Source organism: Panicum hallii, chromosome 4 (genome assembly GCF_002211085.1).
Source record: "Panicum hallii strain FIL2 chromosome 4, PHallii_v3.1, whole genome shotgun sequence".
Taxonomy (NCBI): Eukaryota; Viridiplantae; Streptophyta; class Magnoliopsida; order Poales; family Poaceae; genus Panicum; species Panicum hallii.
Genome location: NC_038045.1, coordinates 1,035,921 through 1,063,231, shown reverse-complemented (window position 1 = coordinate 1,063,231; position 27,311 = coordinate 1,035,921). Strand labels below are relative to the sequence as shown.

Here is a 27,311-nt window from a genome sequence, read left to right as displayed (position 1 = left end):
ATGGGTACAAGGCACCTGTGTTGCCTGCCCGGCCCTGCTCCTCCTCCTGGGGCTGGCGTCCAGGCAGGTCCTGTTGCAGGTAACCAATGCATCCCATCATGGCTAGCTGACGCTCTAATCTCACTGATCATGCGATCATCTCGTAGGCTGTTCGCCTTCATCGTTGATTCGCACTCTGATCTCTGAAGGAATTGAGCTGGTGCATGCAGGGGTTCAACTGGGAGTCGTGGAAGCAGAGCGGCGGGCGTGGTACAACCTGCTGATGGGGAAGGTCGACGACATCGCCGCCGCCGGCGTCACGCGCGTCTGGCTCCCGCCGCCGTCGCACTCCGTCTCCACCCAAGGTCCGTCTGGACGCATCCTTCTTCTTCTTCCAAGTTCCTGTCTGAACATGTCTAGGAATCCTGAAAGCCGACGTGGAGTGGACAGTACGCGAGCTAATATGATTGCATGCAATCATGTGAAGTGAATGGATAGCTGGCCGACATACACGCAGGTTACATGCCTGGCCGTCTGTACGACTTGGACGCGTCCAAGTACGGGACGGCGGCTGAGCTCAAGTCCCTGATCGCCACCTTCCACGGCAAGGGCGTGCAGGCGGTGGCGGACATCGTCATCAACCACCGGTGTGCCGACTACAAGGACAGCCGCGGCATCTAGAGGCTGTTTGGAGCGCCGCCTAACCCGCCACAGCGCGCCACACTTTTTCCGCCACAGGTATGGTGTTCGAGGGCGGCACGCCCGACGGCTGCCTCGAACGGGGCCCCCACATGATCTGCCGCGATGACACCCAGTACTCGGAGGGCACGGGCAACCTCGACACCGGCGCCGACTTCGCCGCGGCGCCGGACATCGACCACCTCAACGACCGCGTCCAGCGCGAGCTCACCGAGTGGCTGCTGTGGCTCAAGTCCGACCTCGATCGGCTTCGACGCCTGGCGCCTCGACTTCGCCAGGGGCTACTCCGCGGAGGTCGCCAGGGTCTACATCGACGGCACGGCCCCGAGCTTCGCCGTCGCCGAGATCTGGAACGGCATGGTACCCGGCGAGGACGGGAAGCCTGCGTACGACCAGGACCCGCACCGGCAGGCGCTGGTGGACTCAGTGGACAAGGTGGGCGGTGCGGCGTCGCCGGCCACCGTGTTCGACTTCACCACCAAGGGGATCCTGAACGCCGCCGTGGAGGGCGAGCTGTGGCGGCTCGTCGACGCGCAGGGCAAGGCCCCCTGTGTCATCGGGTGGTGGCCGGCCAAGGCCGTCACGTTCGTCGACAACCATGACACCGGCTCCACGCAGGCCATGTGGCCATTCCCTTCCGACAAGGTCATGCAGGGCTACGCCTACATCCTCACGCACCCCGGCAACCCATGCATTGTGAGTCCTGTTGTTGCCTTGCCTTGCCTTCAATAACTTGTCGCGTTGCACATCGACATGGCCTAATAACTTCTAGTCCTAAATGCTCTTGATCGATTTATTGCAGTTCTATGACCGTACCATTTCTTCGACTGGGGGTTCAAGGACGAGATCGCAGCGCTGGTGGCGGTGCGGAAGCGCAATGGCGTCAAGCCGACGAGCGAGCTAACGATCCTCGAGCATGATGGCGACGCCTATGTGGCGGAGATTAATGGCAAGGTGATCGTGAAGATCGGGTCCAGGTTCGACGTCGGGCACCTCATCCCGGCAGCAGGGTTTGAGGTCGCTGCACACGGCAGCGACTACGTCGTCTGTGAGAGAGCTGGCAGCGAACAAGTGACTCGCGCGTAACATCAGTGCTTGTAGTAGGCATGATCCATATAGAACTAGAAATGCTCGCGGCGTTGCCGCGTATGGCCATGTGTGGGCTGCTTCCAATGCAGATAGTTCCCCCGTTTTCCGTCTCGTATGGTGAAGCGAGCTAGCTATGGATCGGGATGGGTAGTTCAGCTTCTTATCTGCTGATTCTGAGATCTCCTACATGTGTTTTACTGATTTGTTCTTTTTAGTGAACTCTGCTATTATAACTGGTGTCAGATATAGGAAGCTGATCGCACCTAAGGAAATTTGTACAAGTAAGTTTAGCCATATTGGAGGAAGGTTTATGGTGCAAGCTAGCTTGAATCGCTTTAGTTTGTACTAAACTAACATTAGGGCAGTGCTAGAATTTTTCTTAACTCCAGCAAAGTTAATAACTTTTTGAAAGAAAACCAACAAAGGAGCTGCAGTTAGCGTACGCCAATTATTTTATGGTCTCACTTATTGCATCCACAATGGGTTGGAATTTGGAAAGCAGATTTGATGTTATAGTTTGATCATAAGATCCTGCAGCAGTATTGTTGCTTTCATAGTTAAACAAGCATACATGGCATTTCATCAAACAATTGAGAGGCATAGCAATTCTGTAGGGAGGCAGACGTTGGTGAAGGAGTATGCTGCTTACAACGTTGGTGTTACAAAAACTAAAATAGCATGCCTCAGCGGAGGCAGTGAACTTAATCTTTGTTCCCAAAAGGTAGGTACCTTATAACCTATCATTTCATCATCTATGTTGTTGTATGGTGCCTGTAAATGTTTTGGGCTGTCGAAAGCTATGTTTTCGACCAAAATATACGTAGTAAGAGCATCAGTTAACCAAAGTTGTATCCAAAACTATAAGCAAAAGCAGCGGTCCACATTGGTGTGCCCTGTACAGCAAAATATCATTCCGTTTGGTTTCCTTGTTGTTAGCTGTGCAGTCCTGCTACACAGAGAAAAAAAAAAGGAAACACACACACACACACATATATATATATATATATATATATTAGCAGATGGAAGTTTAATCCAAATTAAATGGTAATGGATAAAGATAAACCTTAGAACTTTATAATTATGTAATGCTAGCTTACCTTTGATCATTCCTCAACTTTTAGCTTCTTCCTCTCGTGTTGCTCATGCTTCCTGTCATCATCGTCATTAATCTAGAAAAGATTCCAAAAAGGATTACACATTATATTGTATAGTCTTTTGTAATTGATTTTTTGTTAAGGGAAAAAGGGGTTACCTGTGATTCATTATGCTTCTCTGTGGTATCCCAAGCACTGTAATTATTTGAAATGTTATTAGAAGCAGGTGAATAGGATAAGTGTATGAAACAGTAGAAATATACTTACTCAGACTGCTGGTCTAAGTCCATATCTTGTATATCTGTGAACTGAGGAGTGTATAATAATGATGCATGCAACAAGTCCATAGTTAGCATAAATATGTTTAATAAAACAAGGAGTAAACAGTAAATTCTCCTTTGCTGTACCTGCTCGATCTTTCTCTTTGATGATATTGTTACAAGTGGTGGCAGATCATAATTAGATACATTGTGTATGATGTTTGATAATGTTGCTTGTTTTCCATGTCTTTCTTTGATCATCACAACCTCAAAAGAAGGCTCCATGTTTTTGACACTTTTTTTGAATAGCACTTTGACTATGAAAGTGCATTTATGGGTAATCCATTGCGATATCTCAGGTGGAATAGAGCTTGGATCATAACGTTTCCTTAGTGTCTCTGAGCTTTTCCCAATGAGTTCTACCCCTTTTTTCTCGAAAAACATGAACTGAAGGCTATAAGTGTCATCTGCTCCTGTGAAACAAACTTTGTACTTGAAGCATATAGAAAATACAATTAAAAGAACCATTTAAAGATCAATAACTGAATCTATGTTACAGCTTGGCTATGGAGGAATTTTCTTACTTCCAATCATATTGCTTGCATGAGCAGCCATCTATCTTTGTGCACTGATATCCATCATCACCTGGTATCATTCTGGAGTTGCAAACTCTGCAAGCTCTGTAACACCATTGCTCTTTTTCTGGTATAGATATCAGTGTGATCGTACACTAAATTTGTTCTAAGCATATGCAGTTAACAGACAGGAATATAATGAGCCATGGCTAATGTAAAGAGAGATTTAAGGAAAACAAATCAAGGTGTTTTTACCTTGTCAGTCAAAGGATCGATTTGTTTCAGGTCAAACAGAGTTTTTTCTTGAACACCTTGCTCCATGTAGTCTGCTTTGGAGTTCTAGTTTTTTAATTGGTGTCACCTGAGATGACAGTCTGTTGGCAAGTTATAAATTAACGAAACATGAGTATTGCGTTAAGATATAGCTATTTGTATTTAAATTCAGAATTGAAATAATAACCTCTTTGAAATGTCCTCGTTGCTGGAATATCATTTTCATTTATATACCAGCAACATGCTAAAGTTCCACTGAGAAATTTGTAGTCTTCTCGATATATTTTTATGAGTGTGCCCACAAATATTGCTATGACGTGATAATTCTGACCAATATCAAAGAACGCCTCAGCATCGAATTGAAGAGCTCTTTGTCCTGAGAGTGATAAATCAATTGTGTTTCCCCTGCAAGTAATTAAGAAAAACCAATCATGAAGACTATATGTCAAAATATTTATATGAGTTGGCAAATGCATAACTTTTTTTGGAAAAGTACCTGTGATCTTGAAGAGTTATCAGCCTACGCATCATAAGGTCTCAAGATGTGTTACGCGCTACAGCTGCATTTGCGATGGCAGTGATTTTTCCAATCACATCTACATTTGGAAAAGACTGCAAGTCATGATACTTGAACAAATGATGAAGATTCCTAGTATAGTTACTGAATATGTGTAGATTAAATGTGAGGCAATGACAAAAGAGTGTATATTGATTTTTATTGTTACCTAGGAAACGATCAGTCCTTCTTGCATATTGTGGTAGCATTTCGATTGGGTTAATGAAAATATATACTTTGGGAAACTTGTGTCATTGCTATTTCCTTCAAAGATCTGTGTTCTCATGATCAGTTTTAATATGTAAGGGGCATCTACAGCTCTGTTCCCAGGCTTTGCCCTTTCAACACATGCGTTGCATATATAAAGAACCTTTCCTTCTTCTAAATATTGTTTCAAACTGATCCAGGACTTGTGGAGGTACCTCACAATACATCGCATAACCCTGTGATTTGGAGTACTTAAAGACAAATACAGAGGGAAACAATAGTTTTGCAGAGGAAATACTCTGAAAGAACATCTCTATAAAAATTTCTGGCAAATGAGTATGTAGTTATACCTTTTGATCGATGACCACCATGTCAAAATGGATCAGAAGATTGTTCTCACTTTTACCCCTATATTCCCAAGGCCTTGACACCCTGACATGAACATTGCACAGAGTGTTTATGGGACGGAGCTCTGATAATGGAGTTATTTTTTCCTGCAATTTAGTTACTGAAAATTGTTGTTGTCTGTTGAATTAGGACAGTAGTACGAACAATAATGTAGGTGCATACATTACCTGCATTGCTAGTTCAACAATGCAAGAAAACTTGCAGTGAGTAAAAAAGGAATAGGTTAAGTTAAAGCATAATAGTTAATGCGAATAACTAAAATAAAAAAGGGTAGAACTAAATATTTGTATATTTCAGTCCATGTTCAATACTTCTTTATATACTATATTTGTAGTTTGTTTCCACATGTTTCATCTTCATTTTCTATCAATATTTTTAGCCCTTGTCTATCCTTTACTCGAGATACCCCAACATATAGTTTACCGTGAGTGAATACTGGTTTTCTTAGGTACACTCCCACATTGGATAGTGTTTGTCCTTGGCTTTTGTTTATGGTCATAGAGTAGCAAACTTTAAATGGGAATTGTCGATGACATAGAACGAACGGCCAACGACATCCTTGTGTGGTTAGATTTATTCTAGGTACGTAGACTTTTTGTCCGATATGTGTTCCTGTTATAATTATCACCTCTACAACATTTTGTCCGAGATTTGTTACAATTAATTTTGTTCCATTGCACAATCCTATGCTTTGGGTAAGATTCTGTAGTAGCATAATTGGGACCCCTATTTTTAATTTTAGTTTATGTGTTGGGAAATTATTTGCACTTAGACTATTTAAATATTCAATAGGGTATAATATATCAGCATCGTTACAAGTATCTATGCATTTGGATATTGAGTCTGCACTGTAATATTCAACTTCATTTTCAGGTACTAAATTAGGCATATACTCATTTATTTCATCCACTATTTCATTTGTCGTTGCTAATATTGCTCTATGTTTGAGATACTCGGGATCATTGTAGTTTGATCTAAAATCAGGGAATGTTGATTCTACAAGATCCTTTATCTTATTCTCTACTTATTTTATCAATAAATCATCTGGGATTTAAACTGTAATGCAATCTGAAAGATCATTTGTATCAGATGTAGTGTTATTTTCAGTGCTTCCATTTTCTATACTTAGTATCCACTGACAGAAAATTCATTTAATTCTTTGTACTCTGATAGGTTTGCCTTAATTTTTTTAGATGTATGTTTTCATGTAAGTAAAGCTTTTTTTGTATTTCCATAGATATGATCAAAATATTGAGGCATTAATTATTTGTGCTCTTGTAGCATTTTCGATTACCGGTAATATTTGTTTAGGGTCTCGTCCTAGTACTACAACCTTTCCTCCAAATTGTACATTTTGTAATTTTGAATCCTTTTCAGAATTTATATCTCTAAGTGATCTATCAAGAGCCTCAAAGCATTGCTTATTTTTCATTAGCGCTTCATCTCAAATGATGAGATCTGTGTTAAGAATGAGATCCGCTAACTTTATTCCTCTTTTGATATCGCAGATTGAAAGTTCGTCCACATCTATAGGAATCCGAAATCTTGAATGTGAAGTGCGTCCATTTGGAAGTAGCAAAGATGCAACTCCCGATGAAGCAATTGTAAGTACAATCTTTCTTTATGCTCTTAAATATGCGATTATAGTGTTCCATAGGAATATTTTCCCAGTTCCACCATGTCCAATGACAAAATAAATATTTGGTTCCTTATTAAGAATAGAATATATTATCGAATGAAATGCAGTTCTTTGGTCATTATTTAGTTGCTGGTAAAGTTTATTTGATTCTATTTCTAACTTACTGCAATCATAGCTAAGTTCTTCCTGAATTAACTGGTTGTTTACATCAATTTGGTACTGTGTTGACTTCTGTGGGAGGTTATAATTGTACATGTAAATTCCATTCTTTGAAAATATTTCTTCCAGCTCTTGAAGTGCATATCCTGTAGTTCTGTATCTGTTGGATTATATATAATTGGGTGATATTTATTAATGAGGTAACGTTGAATGTCATCGGTCATTTTCCTCCATTTTTCATTATAGAATTTTCGCTCATCTTGTAAGTTGCAGAATAATAACATGGTGAAAAATAGGTATCGCAGTTGTGTTGCAGTTGCCCAATTTGCAGCCTTGGTAAACATATCGTACCATTCTTTGTCATCTGTGAGTAGTCCATGTGCTGCACACACTTCCTTGAATGTTTGATAGACTATTCCATTATATGTTCTTATATCTTTGTAGCTTTGTGCTCCTTTGACTATCATAAGTAGCATGCGCAAATAAAAACGTTCCCCTTCTATTGGATTTACATAGTATAGTCTACCAATCTTAAAATTTCTTTGTCTTTTTATCCACTTTCTACTTTGATCATCCCATTTCCATTCTTGTGGAAATTCGCAATATGTTAGATTCCTTGCATCTTCATACAGCTTATTAGCTCCAAACCACTCTGTTAATTTTTGTTTTTTTGGAACTTTGGATCTTTAGCAATTGTTTTCAGCTTTGTTCCTTTACGCAATGGTACCATATTTTGTAATGGTAAATGTACAAGTAGTTTGGTAGCCAATGGTAATGTATGTCAAATTCTAATAATCTCCAGAGAGCATCTTGTTCACATATATATCCATAATCTAGGTATTCTTTAATTTCATCTATATCTTTAACTTGTTCACTTGAAGATTCGTTTTGTCCTGTTCTTATGCATTGAAACATGATAGATGCTTGGTCACGTCCTTTGATAACATATTTGCAAAGATATTTCAATAATTTACTTTTGTTTACATATTCTACATTTATATGTGCTTGGTACTTTTTAAGTAGTTTTATATTATATGAAACTACCCAACTATTATCTAAGTTATGATTTTCTCTTCGAATATACATATTGTTATTTCGTCTACGATATAGAGCGAATCCATTATCTGTGAATGTGATCTCCTCCGTAAAATCTTTTGGATAAGATTTTGAGCATTTTCCCTTTTTCATGCAAGGATATTTCTCATTTTTATCACCGCATGGCCCACGCATCATATGTTCAGATACAAGGATATAACCTAGAGGATCATCTTCTGGATTAGGAATCTCAGCTGATATCTATGAGTCTATTATTTCAGCATTGATGACCAAATTTTTTTATCTATCCATAATATAATGTGAACATGAGGCAATCCTCTTTTTTGGAATTCAAACGAATATAAGATAGCTAACATTTGACCAAATAGTTAGCCAGACCAAATATCTTCTATCAATTCTTGTAGTTTCATATGGAATATTCATAGTATAATATCTGGTCTATCACTGGGTTGTCCACCATGTCTTAGGGTATTAACTATTTCTTGCCATTTCGGATTACATGTAAATGTTATGAAAAGGTCAGGAGGTTCGTATACACGACAAATAGCGATGCCGTCATGATAATTTTATATAGCACAGCGTTTACAACCTGTGTGACTCGATGGTAGTAATATTTTTTCCCAACTTGATTACTTTCACTTAATCCTTTTCTATGGCATTAAAAACTCCTTGTAAGTATTCAATTTTTAATTTGTCCTGGTTTCTAGCAATATATGCCAATCTATCTTCATCCTTCATTGCCCTAGCGTCTACTATGGCTTGTTTAGAGAGTCTACCATAACATAAAAATGAATTTGGTTGATTTGGTCTATAGTGCATGTGATACTTATAATATTCATGCATTGTAATAGTATTTATTTTTTTTTTTGTTAATTTCAATATCATGATATGATATCCCAAGTTGGAATCCTCTTTCACCGTAGGGGAAAAGTAGTGGATATTGTAGAGCCATATATGCTGGATGGAAAATGGTTATACGTAGGAGGCCTTTATTTTTAGTACTAACGATAATATCTCTCTGGTATTTTTCTAGATTTAGATCACCAACTATTAGCATTGCTAAATCTTTGGTACGTGGCATCTCATATTGTGTTGGATCTTTCTTTTCAGCACCAATATAATTATGCTTATATCTATTCCATTATGTTCTTCTAGTAACTCACGGGCATGGCGAAATATTTTTACCAATAGGTTACATTTGTCAAGCATGTTTTTAAGCTCATGTACTATATTTGGATCTATGTCCGTTTCTTGAGGGTCTTCTTTGTGTAAAGCTTTTATCCTATTTTCAATTTCATTTTTTGTATCAAAAATATATAGTTCAGCATATTGTGGTGGTTGACCTTGTTCTGACGATCCTATACGGTGATGTATCTGGCCATTGATACGGAATATATGGTCCTTCTCCTTTGTTAATGTCTTTTATTATATTTGCTCCCATTGAGGTGAATGCAAAAAGGCTATTGTATTGCCTTATTTTTGTAAGAAATGTTTTGATTCTGTGCTTTTTCTATCATTAATTAACCATGATAGAAATTCAGGAGGGTCTTTATATGGTGGTATCTTTATTTTCCCATTTTTACAACAGTTTGTGTATATAACTTGTCTCCTACGCCGGCTCTCTATTTGGTTATGTTCATTGAACCAGAATATAGCTCCACAATATCTACACCGGTAATTTGGTTTACCTAAATATGATCGTTTATCATATGACTCTTTTAAGTGTTGAATATATTCTGGTGTATATGATACCATGTCTTTATTAGTACTAATTTGCAAGCATATTTTCTTTGAATCGTCTTTTTCATCTGGCTCATAGTTTTGTTTTCTTTTTCTTCTTTGCAGTGATGATATTTTTTCCTGCCTAATCTTTTTAGAATGTGATTGAATGTCTATAGGATTAATAGGTTGGTCCTTTCTCTTTGTACGAACCATATAAGAACTATGAATTTAACAATATCTATGTGTGCGTACATATAGAGAGAGAGTATATAAATATTTCAGAAAATATATGGAAACTTAAATATGTATATGTATATTCATATATTTATATACATGTATATATATACTTATATATTTCTATATATGTGTGTGTATTTGTGTATATGTATTATATATATATAGTTTTCGTGTGTATATGTATAGATATATATGTGCACAAAAAAAATTATGTATCTTTTTAAAATTTACACAGGTGAAAAAATGTAGGATAAGTTAGAAACTCATGACAAAAATAGAAAAAATACACACTTTGTAGCATGAAAAAAAATGATGCGACATACATACAAATGTTATTATCAGTTATGGTAATATGAATGTCTAAAGAATATTGTTTAGTTGGTATTACATACCTTTTTTTTTACTCCTGCTCTTTACTTATTTGGGATGTGCTGGTTCTTGAACATATATGGTAAGATTTTGTTAGAATAAGTAGTACTGAAATTGAAGCAATGGAAATCGACATAGCACCATATATAGTAATCTGCTTGGGGGCACTCATGAATAAGCATATATATAGTCATGGGATCGAATAAAGTGCAGTTATTTAACCCAAGGTTTTGTATCTGTAAGAGTACATTATGGTATGTATGTAGGTTCTGTGCATGCTTCAAATTATCTTAATATTCTGGAAGTGTCAAAAAATTGAGGCAGTAGTAAAGTCATCGATGTTTTAGAAAGAGAATTGCAATAAAATGATTTAGTACCAAATCTCCAACCAGAATTGCAGACTGTGTCCCCCAAATTTGTTTTAGATTGCATATTGATGCTTCGTTTGATACAGGCTACATTTTGGAAGTGCAAGGTTGTGCATCAAAGTGATGTGGTGGAGCAGGAAGCAAGGTGACAAATGAGAAAAAGGGACGAAGCGAGCCTAATTGGAGGAAGGAGGTGATGATAACGGGCAGTACACAATGAGCGAAGTTGAGCTACAGCTCGTCAGCTAGCCGTAAAAAGGACCCCTCCTCGTTCTCGGCGTCGTCGGTCGAGTCGCCGTAAAAAGGACGCCGCGTAGCTGGCGGAGACCGCGCTGGCGCGCGCTTGGACTTCCCCCGAGACTTCACGAAACCTTTGGAACCGCACAACTCTACAGCCACGTTGAAACGTTTGATGCCGTTACTTTCTCATCCAACGCTTGAGGGAAAGTAGATGACGTGGCCCAATAAGATACCCTGGTTTGGTGCAAGAATCGTAGTAAGAGATTACACACTCCCTCCAGGGCTTTAGGGCATGGCTAAGTAGTAGGCATAAACACTACAAGGCCCGTGAACTCGCCTTATCAGGTGTAACTGGAACAAGGCTTTCCGTGTAAGAAATCAAGTCAAACCACAATACATTTTCCCATGCACGCCCCAAGGTGTCTTGAGAGGGCGCAAGGTGCCTTAACTCATCCATATCGAATAGTATTTCACCTACCACTACCTTGTAAGCTTCCAAACTGTAACCAGTGGATAGCATTTTGGATGGAGCAGCGTTGCAGTACTCCTCATCATGTTTTCTTGTAAACACCACTGGTAGAACTGGATGTTGGTGGAAAAAGCATCGGCATGACCTGGTCCCAGAAGAAACTTGGGGTTGATGAGGAAAGACGATGGGTTCCGGTGCTGTTTCTGCTTGGAGCACTTGAGATGCTGCGCGGACAAAAGAAGGGTCGTCGGAGATGGTGGCAAGCCAGGCCTTGCTGACGGTTCTGAATCTCGCCAGGGATTCCACTGGCAGCTCGAAAGTCTGCTGCTGCGGCACCCTCCTCTTCGCCTTCCTCCTGTATACCTTCAAGTCCATGGCGCCAAGAACAAGCAACCATTAGTAACAGTGACTTAATTGGAGAGTGGTAGCAATTGCTAATCTGTATATGCAATGCACGGCGTCGGCTATGCTGATTTATATGTGGATATACCGAGATGAATTCGGACACGGCCTCTGTTAATGTGGGAATCGATAGGTGAATTCGAACACTGTCTCTCTGTTAGTCTGGAAATCGATAAGCTATGCTTGGAATCCCTCCCGGACACGGTCTTCGTCTTGATAGGCAACTTATGCACAAGAAATTCTGAACAAACGTGAGATGTTTTTGCTATCGGAGTACATGTTCATACTTTGTGGCCGCTGCAAATCATCATTATTATATTCTGGATGATTCACCCTGCCTGCAGTCTTCCTTCAAAATGGGTTATTATCAGACCTCGAGCATCCTGTGCGTACATACATAATTTCAAAGTGAGTACTGCAATGCTCCGTGAAGAAACAGCATTGAGGCTTGCGATGCCGCTCTGATGTTATTATCAGAAGACACAAAATGGGTTTTGTTTGTCTTATTACATGACATCCTGTACACTACTGGAGGAACCTACGGAAACAACAATCAATGGGGCGAGCAGTGGGGCCAAGTGGAGAACACAATACCATGCCCCTACTATCAGTGTCCAAGTGGGTTTTCTTTTTAACACTGAAATCTCGTCACGATTTTTCTAGAAACCAACAGAACTACAGAATGCTACTTCTATTCCAGGTGTCTGGAGGAGTGATTGATCGCACGCTCCCCCAGCTTCTAGTGTCTAATCCCCTGCAGGATCTATAGAGAGCAGGCCTATGTTTTATTTTTATTTGGGACGCTTCCGGTCTGGGTACATCATATCACCCATAGTGTCTTTGATGTAGGTCCCAACTTTATTCAGGTTCTTTGCCACACCATTGGCAACAAGCCCGGCATTCCTCTGAAACCTGCAAGTTCAATAGACAAAGTGCGGCTTGTTAAATTCTGATGTGAAATTACAAATTAGAGAACTTGTAAATTAGCAGGAACCAAAAGACCAACTCACTTAGTTAAGAAGTCGTCTCCTGCATGCCCTGGCTTGTATCGATGTGGTTGTGGTTCCGGTTGCGGAGCTGCAGTGAAGTACAGATGAGTAAAAGTTCTAAAACAGGAACTTGTGAATTCTACAGGCACCTACTAATAACAAAATCAAAGAAAGAAGCGTGTTTCGAACATTCAAAAAAGTAGAGCAGCAACGCTGGAAAGATATAGAGACAAGTTCCCAAGTAATCAGATCGTTTTCTGAGTTTCACCAAGAAAAACATGTACATTGAGGATTCTTAATATCCTCTGATCCTACTTTCTACAGAACATGAGCTTCCCACAAAAATCAGTAACAGGTACAGTGGCAAAACTCGCAATTCCTTAAAAAAAGAAAATATTACATCACGAATTAATCAAGCTGCAATTTCTAATTTTTTTTATCAGAAAACATTTTTGAAGTAATAGATTGATTGTTATAAAAAAATATCTGGTAATTTCTCTTCACAGGTTCAATAAAAAAATTGGGACAGTTAAGGAGGCAGTTTAGATTTTTTTCAAATTGATTTCTTAAGGTCTCATATCTACCATAAATAAATCAGTCAACATTAATCAGGAAGCAATTGGGGCTACCTGTGCAATCTACATAATCATTCATTTCTCCATTACGAGCTTAATTCTCCTTTCCAACTAAAATTTGAGTGACAATTCTCGGTGTATTTCAGGTACATGAATGCAACTGATCAACAAGAAATCAACATATTTGAACAAACAAGGAGTCTGTTATATGGAAAGTATTAAATCCAAGGGAGAAATATACTTTGTCGAAAATGGATCTTGAGTGTGTGCACAGGCCGGCAAGTGCGAACTTCTTTCAGTGACCATTCCAAATTCCCTAGCATATTGTCGTCGCTTTGCAATTTCTAGCACAAGTACAAATCTTGGAATGGAAGAAAATGTTTTTCTTACCTTCTTTCTTATTGTAAGATGGGGCTTTATTAACTGGGGCTCTTCTATCTGCCAATAGCTGGAAAGGGGGAAATATATTCACTCTTAGCAAAAAACACAAAAATGTATAAAAGATCATAAGACGCAATAACTACAAAATACTACCTGAGCAGTTTGAACAGTTAATGCAGAAGAGGTTTGGAGAAAAATCAAGAACAGATATCAAAACAGAATAATGTGCATTTATTTCTACTGCAGTTGAGAGTGAAAAAAAAGCATGCAAAATTATGTAATAAAAATAAATGCTATGAAGATAAACAAATTGGCGTGAATAGCCACCCAACCATTCCAAAATTCAGCATAACCACTATCATGTTTCTAACAAGATTTGGATTACTCTGGTTAGAATATATTACCTCAACTCCAACACAAACAGGTAGCTGTGCATGTGCTTTCTTGTCATGTACCCCCATAGAAGTTTCCTTGTCATCTAGGTATATTGAATAGCCAACACATGCATATTTGAAATCCGAAAGGTTGCGACCTTCTTGGATAGCTTCCAGTTCAATTTCTCCAATCATACGCTCAGAAACTAATACACAGTTAAGAAAGTCGATCATGAATCAGAGTCGATAAAACTGTTAAAAATTATGGAATCAGATAACAAAATAAATAGATCGTGAAACAGAGTTGAAAACTTATTCTGTCTGCTCTGATTATTTGATTACAAGATAAATAATTTGTACATGCCAGACACAGATAAAAATTAGTTCACAGCGAGTCACACAATAAGAGCCTTTGCACAGTATGATAGAACAGATCAAGTTTAGATTCTCTATAGCCTACACTTTTGGTCGCTAGGTGATTAACGCCAACCATTGTACAGTTAGTTTATGGATGAACGCCAAGCGTCTCAGTTATATTTCTTTCAACTCTGTGGAAGACATGCCCCTAATAGGCCTAACCTAGTTAGTGCTTAGGTTGGGCAATCCAAGATCCTACAGTAAATGACATGAATGTAATCCTTGGTGGAGAACTTTCAAGTGGGCCATATATGCTAAGCCATCTAACAGTTCAAATTTCCCATGAAAACTCCTAGCCCTGATATAGAGAACAACCTTCATAGTTTACACTTCAACCTGCGTTGATGAATTGGACATGTCAGGATTCTAATATTCCATGGACGACAAGTCCTGACATCACACCTTTCCTAGCACATTTTGAGACCACAGAAGTTGCTGGGAAATGTATCTGTCCTCCTTCCCATTTCCCCTGCGAAAGGAAAGGAGAGTGGTTCGTAGACGCGGAGTGATACCCAACCGGCCACTCGCAGAGGCGCAGCGTACGGAGCCCAGAAAAAGCTTCAGAGCATTGTACACTGCGGCAGGGTGGATCAGTAGAAACCCTAGCCCAGAGACGAAGAGAGGAGGAGAGGGCGGCTGGAGAGGCGCGCGCGGATAACCTTGGGGAAGGGCGCGGGTGATGCCGACGCAGACGGGCCCGCGCGCTCGCGACCGGAGCACCGACGAGTAGAAGAGGCAGCCCTTGCACGACCTCCCCTTCGCCGCCCCTCCTGTTCCCGCTGCCGCCGGCGGCGGCACCGGCGGCGTGGGGTCGCCCGCCTCACCGCCGGCGCGCTCCATGGCCGCGGGCGCGCGGCGTCAAGGGGAGCCGACGCCGCGGCGGAATGGGCGGATCGGCGCGGCGGCGGCGTGAACTGGAACGAAATGGCTGCGCTGCGCTGGAGCGGAGAGGAGAGTAGCGGGGCCTTTGCTGCCAACTCCGTTTGGGTTTACGCCGCGGCTCCCTAACCGAATCGTCCCCATTTTCATTTTCGCCTCCTGCGATTTCCAGAAACAGGTGGGGTGTGCGGTGCGGCGGTGGTGCGCGTGCACGACGACGGCGCATGTGTCTCGTCGTCTCCTTCACCATGCACGCCCATCGCTGAGTTGAGCGATTTGGTGTGGGAATTTCTTTGCATTGTGAAGAGGAGTAATATAATTTATACCATTTTCGTTTTCCAGCATTCACACCCGGAAATAAGGTTGCCCTAACATAAGATTTATGTGTCGTACTTCAGAATCTCTAAGAAACCAGATTCTGAAATGCCACATCACATTGCATCAATTTTTATGCGTGTTTACAGCTCTCGTTAGAGCGTGCAAAACCTCATCTCTGAACACGTACTCAACTCTTGGTGAAAGTGCACACCGCAGGCAACGGTACAGAGGCTGAGACCAACATCAGAGACCACGGATCTTCTTGCAAATCACATTCAGTATTCACACGAGACGAACTACAACGTTCCCCCACCTGACAATAGTGCAGTGCGTATGTACATTTCCTTTTTTTCCAACAAATAAAGATCATTTATGTACACAAGGTGAGGTTGCAGGGTACAGTTAGTTCCTGTACAATGACTGGCATCTTCTACAGAGCAAATTACATGTCACGATGCTGGTCCACACTGACTGCGCGGCTGCATTGATGTTCCGCAGAGTTAGCTTCATGGTCATGTCAAAATGCTGTCGCAAATGAACAACCGATAAGCACATACAAACCTTATTTTTGAAAGTTCCATTTTGGTGAAGTGTAGGTCAGCCAGCATTTCTAACCTATGCAGCCAGATTTCGGAGCAGCACCACAAGTAGCACACTGTTCAAATGGACAATTGTCCTATTTAATTTAAGTTTGTATTCCCCGAGGCCCACATACATATTATGGGCAACTGATACATTACATACCTCATGATTGGAAGAGAGTAACCGTTGCAATATATCCATTTTTCATTACCTGTTAGTCAAAGACAAAAACACAATGTCACATCTGAATATATAATAGCTAGCAGTGTAGTTATATGCACAAGGGAGGAGAACAGATTTTGAATTAAATTGATTAATAGCCACCTCAAAAGCAATATTCTGATATCCATATACAAAAGTTGATCCAAACGGATTATTCATCGAGCCTTGTGTCTGGATCGCAGCTCGACCACAATCACCGAGGATCTCCTAATACAAAACAACCAATACAAGGGTTGTTAAAGAGGTGAAAAGATACAACATACAAACGAGTATACGAGAAGATAGCGTGATCACTCCAAGAATTGCTACTCTGCTACATTATTACAACCGTGTCCTCAAAAAAATTTATAGCCTTCCAGAACAAGCAAGAGAAGAGTTGTCATTCTTAGCATCAGAGCATTAGATGTTTAAGCTAACAACCTAATGTTCTAAAGAAACCATCATTTATCTATATGTGTATTAAAAAGTTTGCCATACAGCATTTGGGAAGGATGAGATACCTCAAAAAGTAATCTAGCATGTAACGAAACAGAGTGCTAAAAATGTCAAGGAAATGATAGTTTAAAGCGAAGATGGTAACTTCAAAAACAAACCACCTGGCAGGCATCATTAGCAATCAAAACCTGAACAAGACATTCAAGACTTCTAGTGGTGCCTTGACTGTGCAAATTAAGTCATCTTAAACACCATACCTTGACTTGTTCCCATTTTGTACGAGGTGTGATGCAATTCTTGGAGACATTACCAGGCTGATATGTCCCTTCAACTGGGAAAAAATTAAAGGTTATTGGATAGTATTGGTTCCTCAAAAGCAAATGATTCTATTAGTAGCCATTGTAGTTCAGACCTTCAGCATCATAGATAACAAAGTTGCATTTCTTATAGGAATTGAAATCTGAATGGCCAGGGAAGTTTGTATGCAAAACAAACTTCTTTATCCTATGTGTCTGCAAGGAAGCAAAAATCTGTTAGCATGCTCTCTTGTCACAAGAAAGACCCTTTTTTAAGTGTGTACCCAATCATAAAGCAAGGAAATTCTCCATACCTGTCCATCAAATAAGATATCAATTCCGCGGGAGAAATAGTTGTAGAAGTAATCACCACAGAGTGTTGTCCTTGGGCGGGGGTCTGATGCAGAGTGTATTACCATTTGGTCGACCTGACAAGGAGGGAGAGCAAACTTAGTAGCATTCCAGATGAAAATGCACCAACAATTCTAGGGAGAATGGCATTCCTTTATATTGATCTTTGCAAAACAAAACTTTAATCATAAACCACAGAAATACTGCATGGCCTCGCACCCTCAGTAGCTCTGTACAGGCTAAAACAACTAAATAGTGCAAACCAATTCAGCTATGTCATATGTTAATTGATGCTAGCAATTGAAATAATTACATATTACATGAAACCTCTATCTGATGCCTCAATTAAAACTGACCTGCTTTTGATGGATACCACATGGACGACCCAAGTCAGTCCAGACATCCTGCAAAAGAAAACCATGTAAAGGAATAAATCAGGGCCACCGTTAAAGTTATATTTTACTTCAGCAAATAAAAATGTGATGTTCGACCTGTGGTGATGCACCAAAAGGAATACGTTGGCCCCCTATTGTGAACCAAAGCTCTTCACCAAGCTGAAAATAATACAAATTATACACATAGATGAAATATTTTATCCAGTGGTAAGGCTTCGTAAGATGAAAGACCATACAGAAACCCCCTCTTACAGTGATTGTATGAATGTGCCTCAAGCAAGAAAGCAAAAGATATATTTGATTTAACAAAAAAAAGGAATCCAAAACAATAGCATGATTGAAAGGCATATCTCATGACAAGTTTTTTCTTCATTTATTTTGCTCATTATGTCCATATATTTCCTCAGAGAAGAAGATGCCCCAGTGGGTGGGTGGGTGGGGACAAGGCTTGCCAGTTAAGAGGTCAAAAAGGATTAGTCTGAATCCTTACTACTGGATTATGAAACATCTGAATTGCTGGATTATGGAACATCAAATATATCTTCAACTTCAACAAAATCAAAAGCTGAAAAGACTGTCAAAAAATCAAGCACACAGCATACCTTTGCGTGCACCTCCTCCATATACAGGCTGCCTGCAGGCAATGCAGGTGTAGCTGCTTTGTCCATCAATGATCCAACACCAACCTTGCTATCGGTTGAGCTATCAAATATAGAAACTCGGCATGTGACAGGGGTTGTTCCATCTGGGAACTCGAGGGGCAAATCTGCCACTGCGATAGAATTAGGGAGGTGAGGTAAGATGTTAAGAAAATATGGGTACTAATAGAACATTCACAATTGAATGAGGCTGTTAAGTAGAATACCTTCCCCGTTTGTGAACAGATTTGTATACTGGCTGGGAATAGGGAATGCAAAGGATAAACCCTACAAAAGCTTGTGAGTAAGGCAAACCCACCAACAGACAGAGAGAAAGAGAAAAGAGAAAAAAGCCAGAGCAATTTATCATGACGTACTGGGTAGAATAGAGTATAAATTCCCCTCTCTTTGTCATATATACCAGGGAAGGTTGGTCCAAAGAGTGCATAAACAGCTGCAAAAGTGGCTAATGTTGACGGACCGCTGAAGAGAAAAAGAAGAGAATGATCAGTAACACCGGACATCCCTATGTAGTTGTGCTGAATGGTTGATGTAAATGAGTAACAATGTAGCAAATTATCGCTTAGGATTGATTCAAAAGTACTTTCAAACAGACTAAAGCATGGAAAACAGTGATCACGAGATCCTCACCCAATTAAAGATGTTGCATATCGCAATTGCAATCTTTTGACATCATAAATCTCTATGAGACGGAGCCTCTGCAAGGAAAATAAGAATCGCAGGACTTTAGTAACTGCTGAAGCCTGAAGGATGATTAAATAAAGCAGGTGCCATTTCCATACGGCACACGTTCTCGAAGGTTCTTTTTTCCTCATACAAAAACTTAGAATTACCAACAATGATCCACATTACATTTTCTAGTTCTATAATGCATAATAATAACAACAACAACAAAGCCTTTAAGTCCCAAGCAATTTGGAGTGGGCTAATACATAACATACTCCAATTTGTTTTTGCAAAAGTGGTCCGCTATAGTATTTATAAATCTTCATGAACAACTAATTTCATCATGCATTCAGCACCGGCACTTTCATCAAATACACCTAATAGTGTAACAAATTAACCCGAACATACCTGCGACCAAGGATCAAAACGTAGGTGGAATCCATGGTCCGGAAAGCTAATGACAAAGTCCAACTTGAGAGGCTCCTGAACCAACAACACCGATCATCAGTAAAGAAAATTTTGGTAGCCCCAGCATCCAACAACTTGTGCACCGCAACTCACGAACCTCGTCGAAGTACTTAACATGGACAACGTCGTAGATATTGGGCTGGTGCTCTATCTGTGCAAATGCATCAGAGATCGGCATCCCTGCACCGATTGCGAGCTCTCAAGTCAGAGTTGGCCCAAAGTTTGAATATTTCAGCTAAAGTGTTGCTTAAAAAACAAGTCCTTTTTCCTCTCCCGTGCCAACCGAGAGCAAAGCAAGGAAGCAACCGCCGATCCCGACCGGAGCGGCGGCGGGTGGATAGGTTTCGGGGGAGCTCACCGAGGGTGAAAGGGCCGACGCCGAGGCCGGGGCGGAGGTCGAGGGTGATGGCCCCCATGGCCGTGCCCTCGCACCGCCGCCGCACAGGCACCGTCGCCTGCGACGGCATCCCAACCGACGCCGCCGCCGTTGCCGCGCCGCCGCCGCCCACCATCGCCGGGGACCTCTGCGCCTGCATCCCGGGGCCCACCTCGCGCTCCCCCTTCTTCCTCCCCCGATGGTTTATTCCTCGCGTGCTGCTGGGCTCGATTCGACGGGATTCGCGTGTGGGATTGCGTCTACTCCTCCATCTCCCCCGTCGCGGACTCGCGGTGCGGTTTAGCTTAACGAGAAACTAACCCCGGGGGTTGGCTGCGCATGACACGTGGGCCCGGTCTCGCCAGTGACTGTGGACTAGAAGCGGGGCCGGGGTGTCGGCGAGGGGATCGCCGCGTGCGACTGCGCCGCCCCGGGCCTTGACGTGCGGAGGAGGAGCGTCGCGCGGCAAGGCAGGTGGCCAGCGGGACACGTGGCGGATTTTGAGCGGAGGAGGCTGCTGTTTGCTGCGCGCGGTGAGTTGCGTAGGTTGCTTCTGCTTCCATGGTCGCTTCCCGTTTGGAGACGATACGAAAACAATTGGAGTTGGATTTGCAAGTTGCAAGCCGGGTTCGGCTAAGTTAGCGACGATACGAACTCGATTTGGCTGACCACCGAGAGCGATTCAGATAACTGACAATACCGAAAGTCTGAGACGGTCTCACCCCCAAAATTTTACCTCTCGTTTCAAATTTCTCTTTTGAATGCTTCCATCAAGAGACTACATATTTCACGTGGACCAACGGTAGGAATAAAATCTCGGCGTTATGGAACAATGGAACAAAACTGGATGAAAACTTGATGCGAGTAGCTCAATTCACAGACTAAGTTAAAAGCTCACCATTCGGATTTCAGTTTCAAGAAATATAAACTACTGAAAGAATACCGAAGAAAAATTGAAAAAACTTGAAGGCATAGCCAGCCAGAGGGCCAATAGGGCACACGTGACATGCGGCCCATCAGTTTGCGCTTAACTGCATGACACAGAAAGCAAAATTCCATTGTGTCACGGCAAACATCAGTTGACCAATGACTAGATGAAGAACACAGGGTTATTAGAACAAGCATCCATGGAAAATGAGAAACACAGATGTAGTCCAGTAATTTCATTCTTATTTCTCGTACAACAACTCGATTAAACAAGAAGTGATTTATAGAACTCTGGATGTGCCGAGTTCTGTCCCCACTTGCAGGACTCATGTTTACTAGTCCTCCTTGCCATAATTGTAGACGATCTCAATCTGCAAGATGCAATTGCCATTAGTTGAACAGTTTGGTGTCTACCAGAAGACAATGAAGCAATGAAGTCATTTTGCAAACTCTAAGCAAGAAATACAATACTATGTACTTAGAAAATATTTAACAGTGTTCACCTTGTCGCGTCCAAATAGACATTATTCTGATATGAAATTACTGTACAACTAGCCTACCTCTGTGAGCCCAACAATAAATTTCCTGGTGTTTAAGATGATTTTACAAATAATGATAAAAGATTTGTTCTTAGCAAGTGAATTAATTAATCAATCTCTACAACTAAAAAGACTCAAGTGGCGTACATCGTCGCTGCCAAAACCGTCGTCCCGCCACAAAAAACACGCGTGCGTCGTGCAACCAACCGGCGCCTCACCCGCGGACCGAGTCCTCCGCTAACTCCGGCATCGTCACGCCGTCTCATGATGCCGCCGCCGCCACCTCTACGCTCGCGTCCGGAGTACCTCCTCCAACTCTGGCACCTCCAGCACGGTCTGGTGACTCCACCGCGGATCACCGCTTGCGGACGCGCGCGGGCTCCCCGTCGCGCCGCCTCCCCTAACGCTGGTCTCCGCAGAGCGCGCCGAGCAAGATCATATGGACAGTGCAAGCCCGCGCCGCGCCGCGTCCACCCCCGCGTCCGGAGCGCCTCCCCCGTGGACTGCCGCCTCCCCATCTTTGGCGCCTCCCCCATCTCCAGCACCTCCCCCGCGGACTGCTGCCCCCCCCCAAAAAAAAAAAAAAAAATCTCCGGCGCCTCCCCCGCGAGCGCACGCCTGCTGCGCCAACGAGCAAGATCCGCAGACGAGCAAGGTCGCGGCCCCGGCGCTCTCGGACATCCACCTCGATCGATGGCAGCCATTTTAAGTTGCTCCACTTCACACGATTGTGAGCAAATGATTCTGAACAAATGGTTGCTTCACACGTCAAGCTCGACTACCCCACCATCAGCAAGCAGTTCACTGCCGAGGAGATTCCCGCACAGGTGACTTATAGCTCTTCAATCCTCAGTTACTGGATATGCATTTTTACTGTAAGTTTGTTCTTAATGCAATTGGGTAAATGTGGTGCGATTTACATAGACATTCTACCAAGAGGGTATGGATAAATGCTATGTTTGTTGTTCGTCAATTGGGTATATATGGAAAAGTTATCAACTTTATTAGAGCATAGCTCTTGGACCTGGCCAATTGCTTGTTAGTATACACCCATGCTGGATTTTGTTTGTCATGCGACCGGATAAAAGGTATGTTCAGTTATGGAAAGACGTTTCAATTTAGAGACATTTTGATTTTGCAATGGATGATAGTCCATGTTAGAATCCTTAACATGCTCTGGAGTTTAATCCCTTGGAGAGTATTTTTATTCCAGATCTGAAAATTTTGATTCCCATCTGACAATAAGTGGCATTGTGATATGATTTATGCCAACGGCGATGATTGTTTCAAAATCCATTGCTTCAGTTAAGCAGTTGAGTTATTTGTATTCTGTATTTCTGCTCTGGAAGTGTTGTGAACTTTTGAATGTGTATAGAAGATGATATCTTATCATATGTATGTTTACTTTGAGTTGCCACCAGACAAATATATCTGGGATACTTATACTTTTAATTTTAGTTGTTATACATTTGACTTATCTTGGTTAATTACCTCGACAGATTTTGGGGAAATTGGTGGATGATGCCTTAAAGTTTCTTAATGAGAAAATTACAAAAGCAGTGGTCACAGTCCCAACATACTTCAACGATTCACAAAGGACAACAACAAAATATGCTGGCCGTATTGCAGGGCTGGAAGTTCTTCGTATTATAAATGAACCAACTGCTGCATCATTGGCCTATAGTTTCAATTATAAAAGTTGTTGTTAACCTAGAGAGACTAATTATTATATCTATATATAAACAGCTAAACGCACTGAATATCGTATTATAAATGAATTTTCTCAATACATCTGCTGCTTTGGTGAGAACGGATTCCTCGAGCTGAATTGAGCATAATGGAGCATTCATTTCTGAATAGGCTCTATCTCCATGAGTTTGTTTGTATTGATTTTTTTGGCCCTTTGGAACGCACAGACCATTAACTATAGGATTTTAAATGATCTAACACCAAGTAGAAAACACATTCTTTGATAATATAATACAAATGATTTTTATTTAGATATTGTCTGACTTAGATCCTTTTGCATAATATAATAAAATATGATATTTGTTTTACCCGTAGCAATGCATGGGCATGAACCTAGTCAATAATAAACAATAAGAACTGTTCATCTATCCATTGAAAAAGTACAGATGATATCCATAAGCACTGCGTAGCAATCTTTTGTATTCAGATTAGGCTAGCTTAAACTAAAACTATGAAGACTACCTTTTTTAAGTAATAAAAGTAGAGAAAACCAAGCATAACATTACGAACTGTGAGCATTCTAGTGAATCAAATTAATACAATGCAAATACATTACAAAGAACAAAGAGCAACATAAGCTATGATCTTACCCCTTGAGGTGGAGGAGGGTTTCTTGTGAATTTAGTGCCACCAGGTGCCCATGGAACTGCATTGTTAAGAACGGAAATACGAGGCGTTACTTTAGGCTTTCGCATTGCAGCACAGAGACTTCAACTTACACATTTGGTGATTCATACACAATAGAACAACCAGTCCAAAAGTTACTTTGACGACACAATCAACCCATCAGTAGAAAAATTTCAATTGTCTATCCAAATAACTTTGACACCACAATCAGCACAAAACTTTCAATTATCTATTAAAACAACTTTGACTATAGCATCAGTACTAACTACTAAATTTTCAATTATCTATCCATAAAAAATTCTAGTATCTTCCAGCATAATTTACTGCGCAATATTCATTAACAAACAGAGGCATCAATGTCAAGAACTGAAGCAATTCGTAAGTTAAGTCACGTAGGCTGAAGGATTATATGTTTCAGTTGCATCATAAATCTTACTACAGAGTTACAGTACTCCCACAAAAATACGACAGGCTTCATCTTGCAAATTTAGCAGTCCATTCTAATCACTATAACCACTGTAAGAATTCTAAAAACTTCACTTTAAAGTCAATTGCTCAATATTCAATCTCTATACACACAAAAATGCTAGTACTATCCCACATTATTTGATGTGAAGCATTCACTGAGAAACAGAGGCATCAACGCAGGAACAAAAAAGGACCAGGCAGGATTGCAACAGAAAGCTTACCGATGTAGGGATCGGGGTGCTGGAAATTCCTGTACTGAGCCTCTGCATCATCGATGAGCCTATCGACCACGTCCAGGTTATCCTGCACGACCCACACACGAAAACCAACATCATCACTGACAACACCACACATAAATAATCACCAGATGTAACCCGCGAATTCACTCCTCGACGGCAGCGAAATGGGGGATCGAGGTGCAGAGACGAATCAGCACGAGGCGGCTCACCACATGTCGGTTGGCCTCGAACTTGTCCCTGAGATCCGACGCCTGCGCAGGAGAGGAACACGAGGTCAGATCCATCCGCGAGCAGGGAGGAGGATCAGATCGAGATTCGAGAGCAGAAATGGGGAACTGACGTCCTGATAGAAGAGGTGGCGATGGACAGCCCAGTTGAGTGTGTCCTTGAGCGCCCGGCGGTAGAGCAGGCGCACCCGCTCCTTCTGCGCCGCCCGCCGCGCCAGGTACCCCGCCGTCGACGCCATAAACCTCGCCGCCGCCGCCGCTCCTTTCCTTATCTCTCTCCCCTCTCGCTGCGGTAGTTGGGTTGGGGATTGGGATCGGATTCGGACGGGGTCACGGCCTTGCAGGTGTCGTCTATGGGCTGTTTGAATTGGATCTGGAACTGCTCATACATAAAGGAAAGCCCACTAAGGCCCATTTTTTCCTAACTGGGCTGCTGTACGCACAGCGGCGCGCAGAGCTCATTCATTATCATCCTGCAGACAGTTTCAGGGTTCATTGGGGCTTTTCGGGCCCACCTATTACTTTGTCCTTCTTTCTTTCTTTTTTGTTATCTCTGTGCACACATCTTTTTTCAGACTATTTCAACGTCTAGTACACAAATATCTTTCAAAAAAGCATTTTTTTATGCAACTAGCGTGTAGAAGATGGCGAAAAGATTGATATAACCAGCACTGGTTGAGCATTGGCGCCAAGCAGCAGATAAAAAGGGACTATTAAAGTCCAACATTTCACCTCTAGTCAAGTTGACCTTGTTCCATGAAAGCTTATTTATCTGTCCTTCTCCTCAGTACCGACCGGCTAGTTGGATACAGCTTCGAAATGAGAATGAACAGGGGCTGTTTGGTTGCAGGGACTGTAGCCTTGTTACATCGAATGTTTAGTTATTAATTAGAAGTATTAAATATAGATTAATTATAAAACTAATTGCACAGATGGAGGCTAATTCGGGAGACAAATCCATTAAGTCTAATTAATTTATCATTAGCACGTGTTTACTGTAGCACCACATTGTTAAATCATGAACTAATTAGGCTTAATGGATTCGTCTCTCAAATTAGCCTCTATCTTTGCAATTATTTTTATAATTAAACTATATTTAATATTTCTAATTGATATCCAAATATCCGATACGACGGGATTAAAGTTTAGTCCGGAGGAACCATACACCCAGTGAATATACTGGAATATGATGATAGGACTTGAGCATTGAAACTTCAAAGTTCTCCACTTTTTATAGTCAATGACATGTCGAGCACACTTCTGGAAGTTGTATACTTGCAATATGATAAACAAAAGGAGCGCTACTAGCTACGGTTGACTAGAGACTTTGCATGTCGTATACAAATACCATGAGCCCATTTGGATGGTCCATCTATTTCCATTTCCCCATAACATGTTTTAAAGAAAATAAATTATTTATGCTCTCTATTATAGGTGGATCCAGTCAAAATATAATTAGCAATTTGTTAATTTATAATAACAGAGGTTTCCACTCACGAAGAAAAACATATATGGTGTATCTCCTCCTATCCCTTTGATGATTCCTCCAAGCAGGAGAGAAACCTCTTCGTCCAGCAGATAGCCTAGCAATCGAAGTACGGCCACACCAGAAGTAGTTGGGAGTTGACATGGCCTGCTCCGATCCTGCTGGTACACACTGCCCACTGACGGATAGTTGGCACATCAGTAACTGGTGTAACATTTCTGAATAAACACTCCACTGCTTCTACACAGGATATGTGTACATTCGTACCGGTAGTGCATTAGCAATTAGCATGACACGGGTACAGAGTACACACAGTGCACCAAAAGGAAGAAAACCTTCTCTGATCAAGTTTTAGCTGGTACGATGAACCGTGCATCGTTTACTGTCACTGCTAGTACTTCCATAATACGTGAGATGTAAGCACTGTGCCCAGCATGGTGCTGGCATCCAAGGAAATCAAGATCATCAGGGTTAAAGAGAAGCATACAGATCAAGCGGCAGCAGATGGGGATTGGGGAAGGAAGGCCGTTGCTGCTGCTCACAGTTCAGCTTCAGGCACTGTCCGTTTGCATTTACTCCGTGCACGGGAAGAAGGTAGCGACAGCGAGTTGGGTGAGGTGAGTGAGATTTAATAGCCCCTGCATCACTGACCGGGACCTCACTCCTCTCTCTCTCTCTCTCTCTCTCTCAAGTCTGAACTCGTCTGAGCTCCGAGGTCTGATGAGAACACTGGTGAACAAATATGCAGGAACCCAGGCGCCTCTTCTGAAACTTGCCGCCTGCAGGTTGGCCGTTTGTTTAGTGGCTTGGAACCTTCATGTGTCAGTCAGTGTCAGTCAGTCAGGCTCTCTGCCGCTAATCAGAC

At 41.6% G+C, this 27,311-nt stretch overlaps 3 protein-coding genes and 1 pseudogene across 6 annotated transcripts; 1 reads left to right on the top strand and 3 right to left on the bottom strand.

The window, feature by feature from the left end:
• Positions 1–1,805, top strand: LOC112888992 (annotated as a pseudogene).
• A 10,424-nt stretch (positions 1,806–12,229) lies between these two features.
• LOC112888811 lies at positions 12,230–15,731 on the bottom strand. Of its 2 annotated transcripts, XM_025955148.1 has the most exons (6): positions 15,197–15,731; positions 14,151–14,326; positions 13,756–13,813; positions 13,607–13,681; positions 12,812–12,878; positions 12,230–12,713 (listed from the first exon to the last, which is right to left on the bottom strand). In XM_025955148.1, exons 1-6 carry the CDS (start codon positions 15,375–15,377, stop codon positions 12,593–12,595), a joined length of 678 nt encoding a protein of 225 aa, XP_025810933.1. In that variant the 5' UTR covers positions 15,378–15,731; the 3' UTR covers positions 12,230–12,592. The 2 variants fall into 2 exon arrangements, with proteins under 2 accessions (XP_025810933.1, XP_025810934.1); XM_025955149.1 differs by lacking the exon at positions 13,607–13,681 and having other exon boundaries at positions 15,197–15,680.
• A 246-nt stretch (positions 15,732–15,977) lies between these two features.
• On the bottom strand, positions 15,978–20,558 carry LOC112888809 (UPF0183 protein At3g51130). Of its 3 annotated transcripts, none has more exons than XR_003227935.1 (16): positions 20,167–20,554; positions 19,906–19,988; positions 19,749–19,823; positions 19,305–19,372; positions 19,031–19,136; positions 18,881–18,941; positions 18,618–18,787; positions 18,112–18,174; positions 17,977–18,024; positions 17,584–17,697; positions 17,386–17,485; positions 17,231–17,304; positions 16,641–16,745; positions 16,479–16,527; positions 16,296–16,389; positions 15,978–16,213 (listed from the first exon to the last, which is right to left on the bottom strand). XR_003227935.1 is itself a non-coding variant. In XM_025955146.1 (16 exons), the coding sequence occupies exons 1-14, from the start codon at positions 20,342–20,344 to the stop codon at positions 16,480–16,482; spliced, it is 1,293 nt and encodes a 430-aa protein (XP_025810931.1). In that variant the 5' UTR covers positions 20,345–20,556; the 3' UTR covers positions 15,980–16,259; positions 16,350–16,389; position 16,479. The 3 variants fall into 3 exon arrangements, 2 of the variants coding, with proteins under 2 accessions (XP_025810931.1, XP_025810932.1); XM_025955146.1 differs by having other exon boundaries at positions 15,980–16,259; positions 16,350–16,389; positions 20,167–20,556; XM_025955147.1 differs by lacking the exon at positions 16,296–16,389 and having other exon boundaries at positions 15,980–16,259; positions 20,167–20,558.
• Positions 20,559–21,139: 581 nt separating this feature from the next.
• Positions 21,140–25,286, bottom strand: LOC112888812 (NADH dehydrogenase [ubiquinone] 1 beta subcomplex subunit 9). Its single transcript, XM_025955150.1, has 5 exons — positions 25,074–25,286; positions 24,943–24,984; positions 24,716–24,797; positions 23,990–24,045; positions 21,140–21,482 (listed from the first exon to the last, which is right to left on the bottom strand). Exons 1-5 carry the CDS (start codon positions 25,197–25,199, stop codon positions 21,447–21,449), a joined length of 342 nt encoding a protein of 113 aa, XP_025810935.1. The 5' UTR covers positions 25,200–25,286; the 3' UTR covers positions 21,140–21,446.
• Between the last annotated feature and the right edge of the window lie 2,025 nt (positions 25,287–27,311).

What these genes read in the sequence shown, in the direction of transcription:
- LOC112888809 (XM_025955147.1), bottom strand. Translation starts at nt 20,344, where the DNA reads ATGCAGGCGCAGAGGTCCCCGGCGATGGTGGGCGGCGGCGGCGCGGCA. An exon ending in CGTCGGCCCTTTCACCCTCG is followed by an intron (nt 19,989 to 20,166) that starts GTGAGCTCCCCC and finishes CAATCGGTGCAG; the next exon opens with GGATGCCGATCTCTGATGCA. An exon ending in TCTGTTCACAAACGGGGAAG is followed by an intron (nt 18,788 to 18,880) that starts GTATTCTACTTA and finishes ATTCTATCGCAG; the next exon opens with TGGCAGATTTGCCCCTCGAG.
- LOC112888811 (XM_025955148.1), bottom strand. Translation starts at nt 15,377, where the DNA reads ATGGAGCGCGCCGGCGGTGAGGCGGGCGACCCCACGCCGCCGGTGCCG. An exon ending in CACCCGCGCCCTTCCCCAAG is followed by an intron (nt 14,327 to 15,196) that starts GTTATCCGCGCG and finishes ACTGTGTATTAG; the next exon opens with TTTCTGAGCGTATGATTGGA. An exon ending in ATCTTACAATAAGAAAGAAG is followed by an intron (nt 13,682 to 13,755) that starts GTAAGAAAAACA and finishes ACAATATGCTAG; the next exon opens with GGAATTTGGAATGGTCACTG.
- LOC112888812 (XM_025955150.1), bottom strand. Translation starts at nt 25,199, where the DNA reads ATGGCGTCGACGGCGGGGTACCTGGCGCGGCGGGCGGCGCAGAAGGAG. An exon ending in GCCACCTCTTCTATCAGGAC is followed by an intron (nt 24,985 to 25,073) that starts GTCAGTTCCCCA and finishes TCTCCTGCGCAG; the next exon opens with GCGTCGGATCTCAGGGACAA. An exon ending in ACCCTCCTCCACCTCAAGGG is followed by an intron (nt 21,483 to 23,989) that starts GTAAGATCATAG and finishes TGCATCTTGCAG; the next exon opens with ATTGAGATCGTCTACAATTA.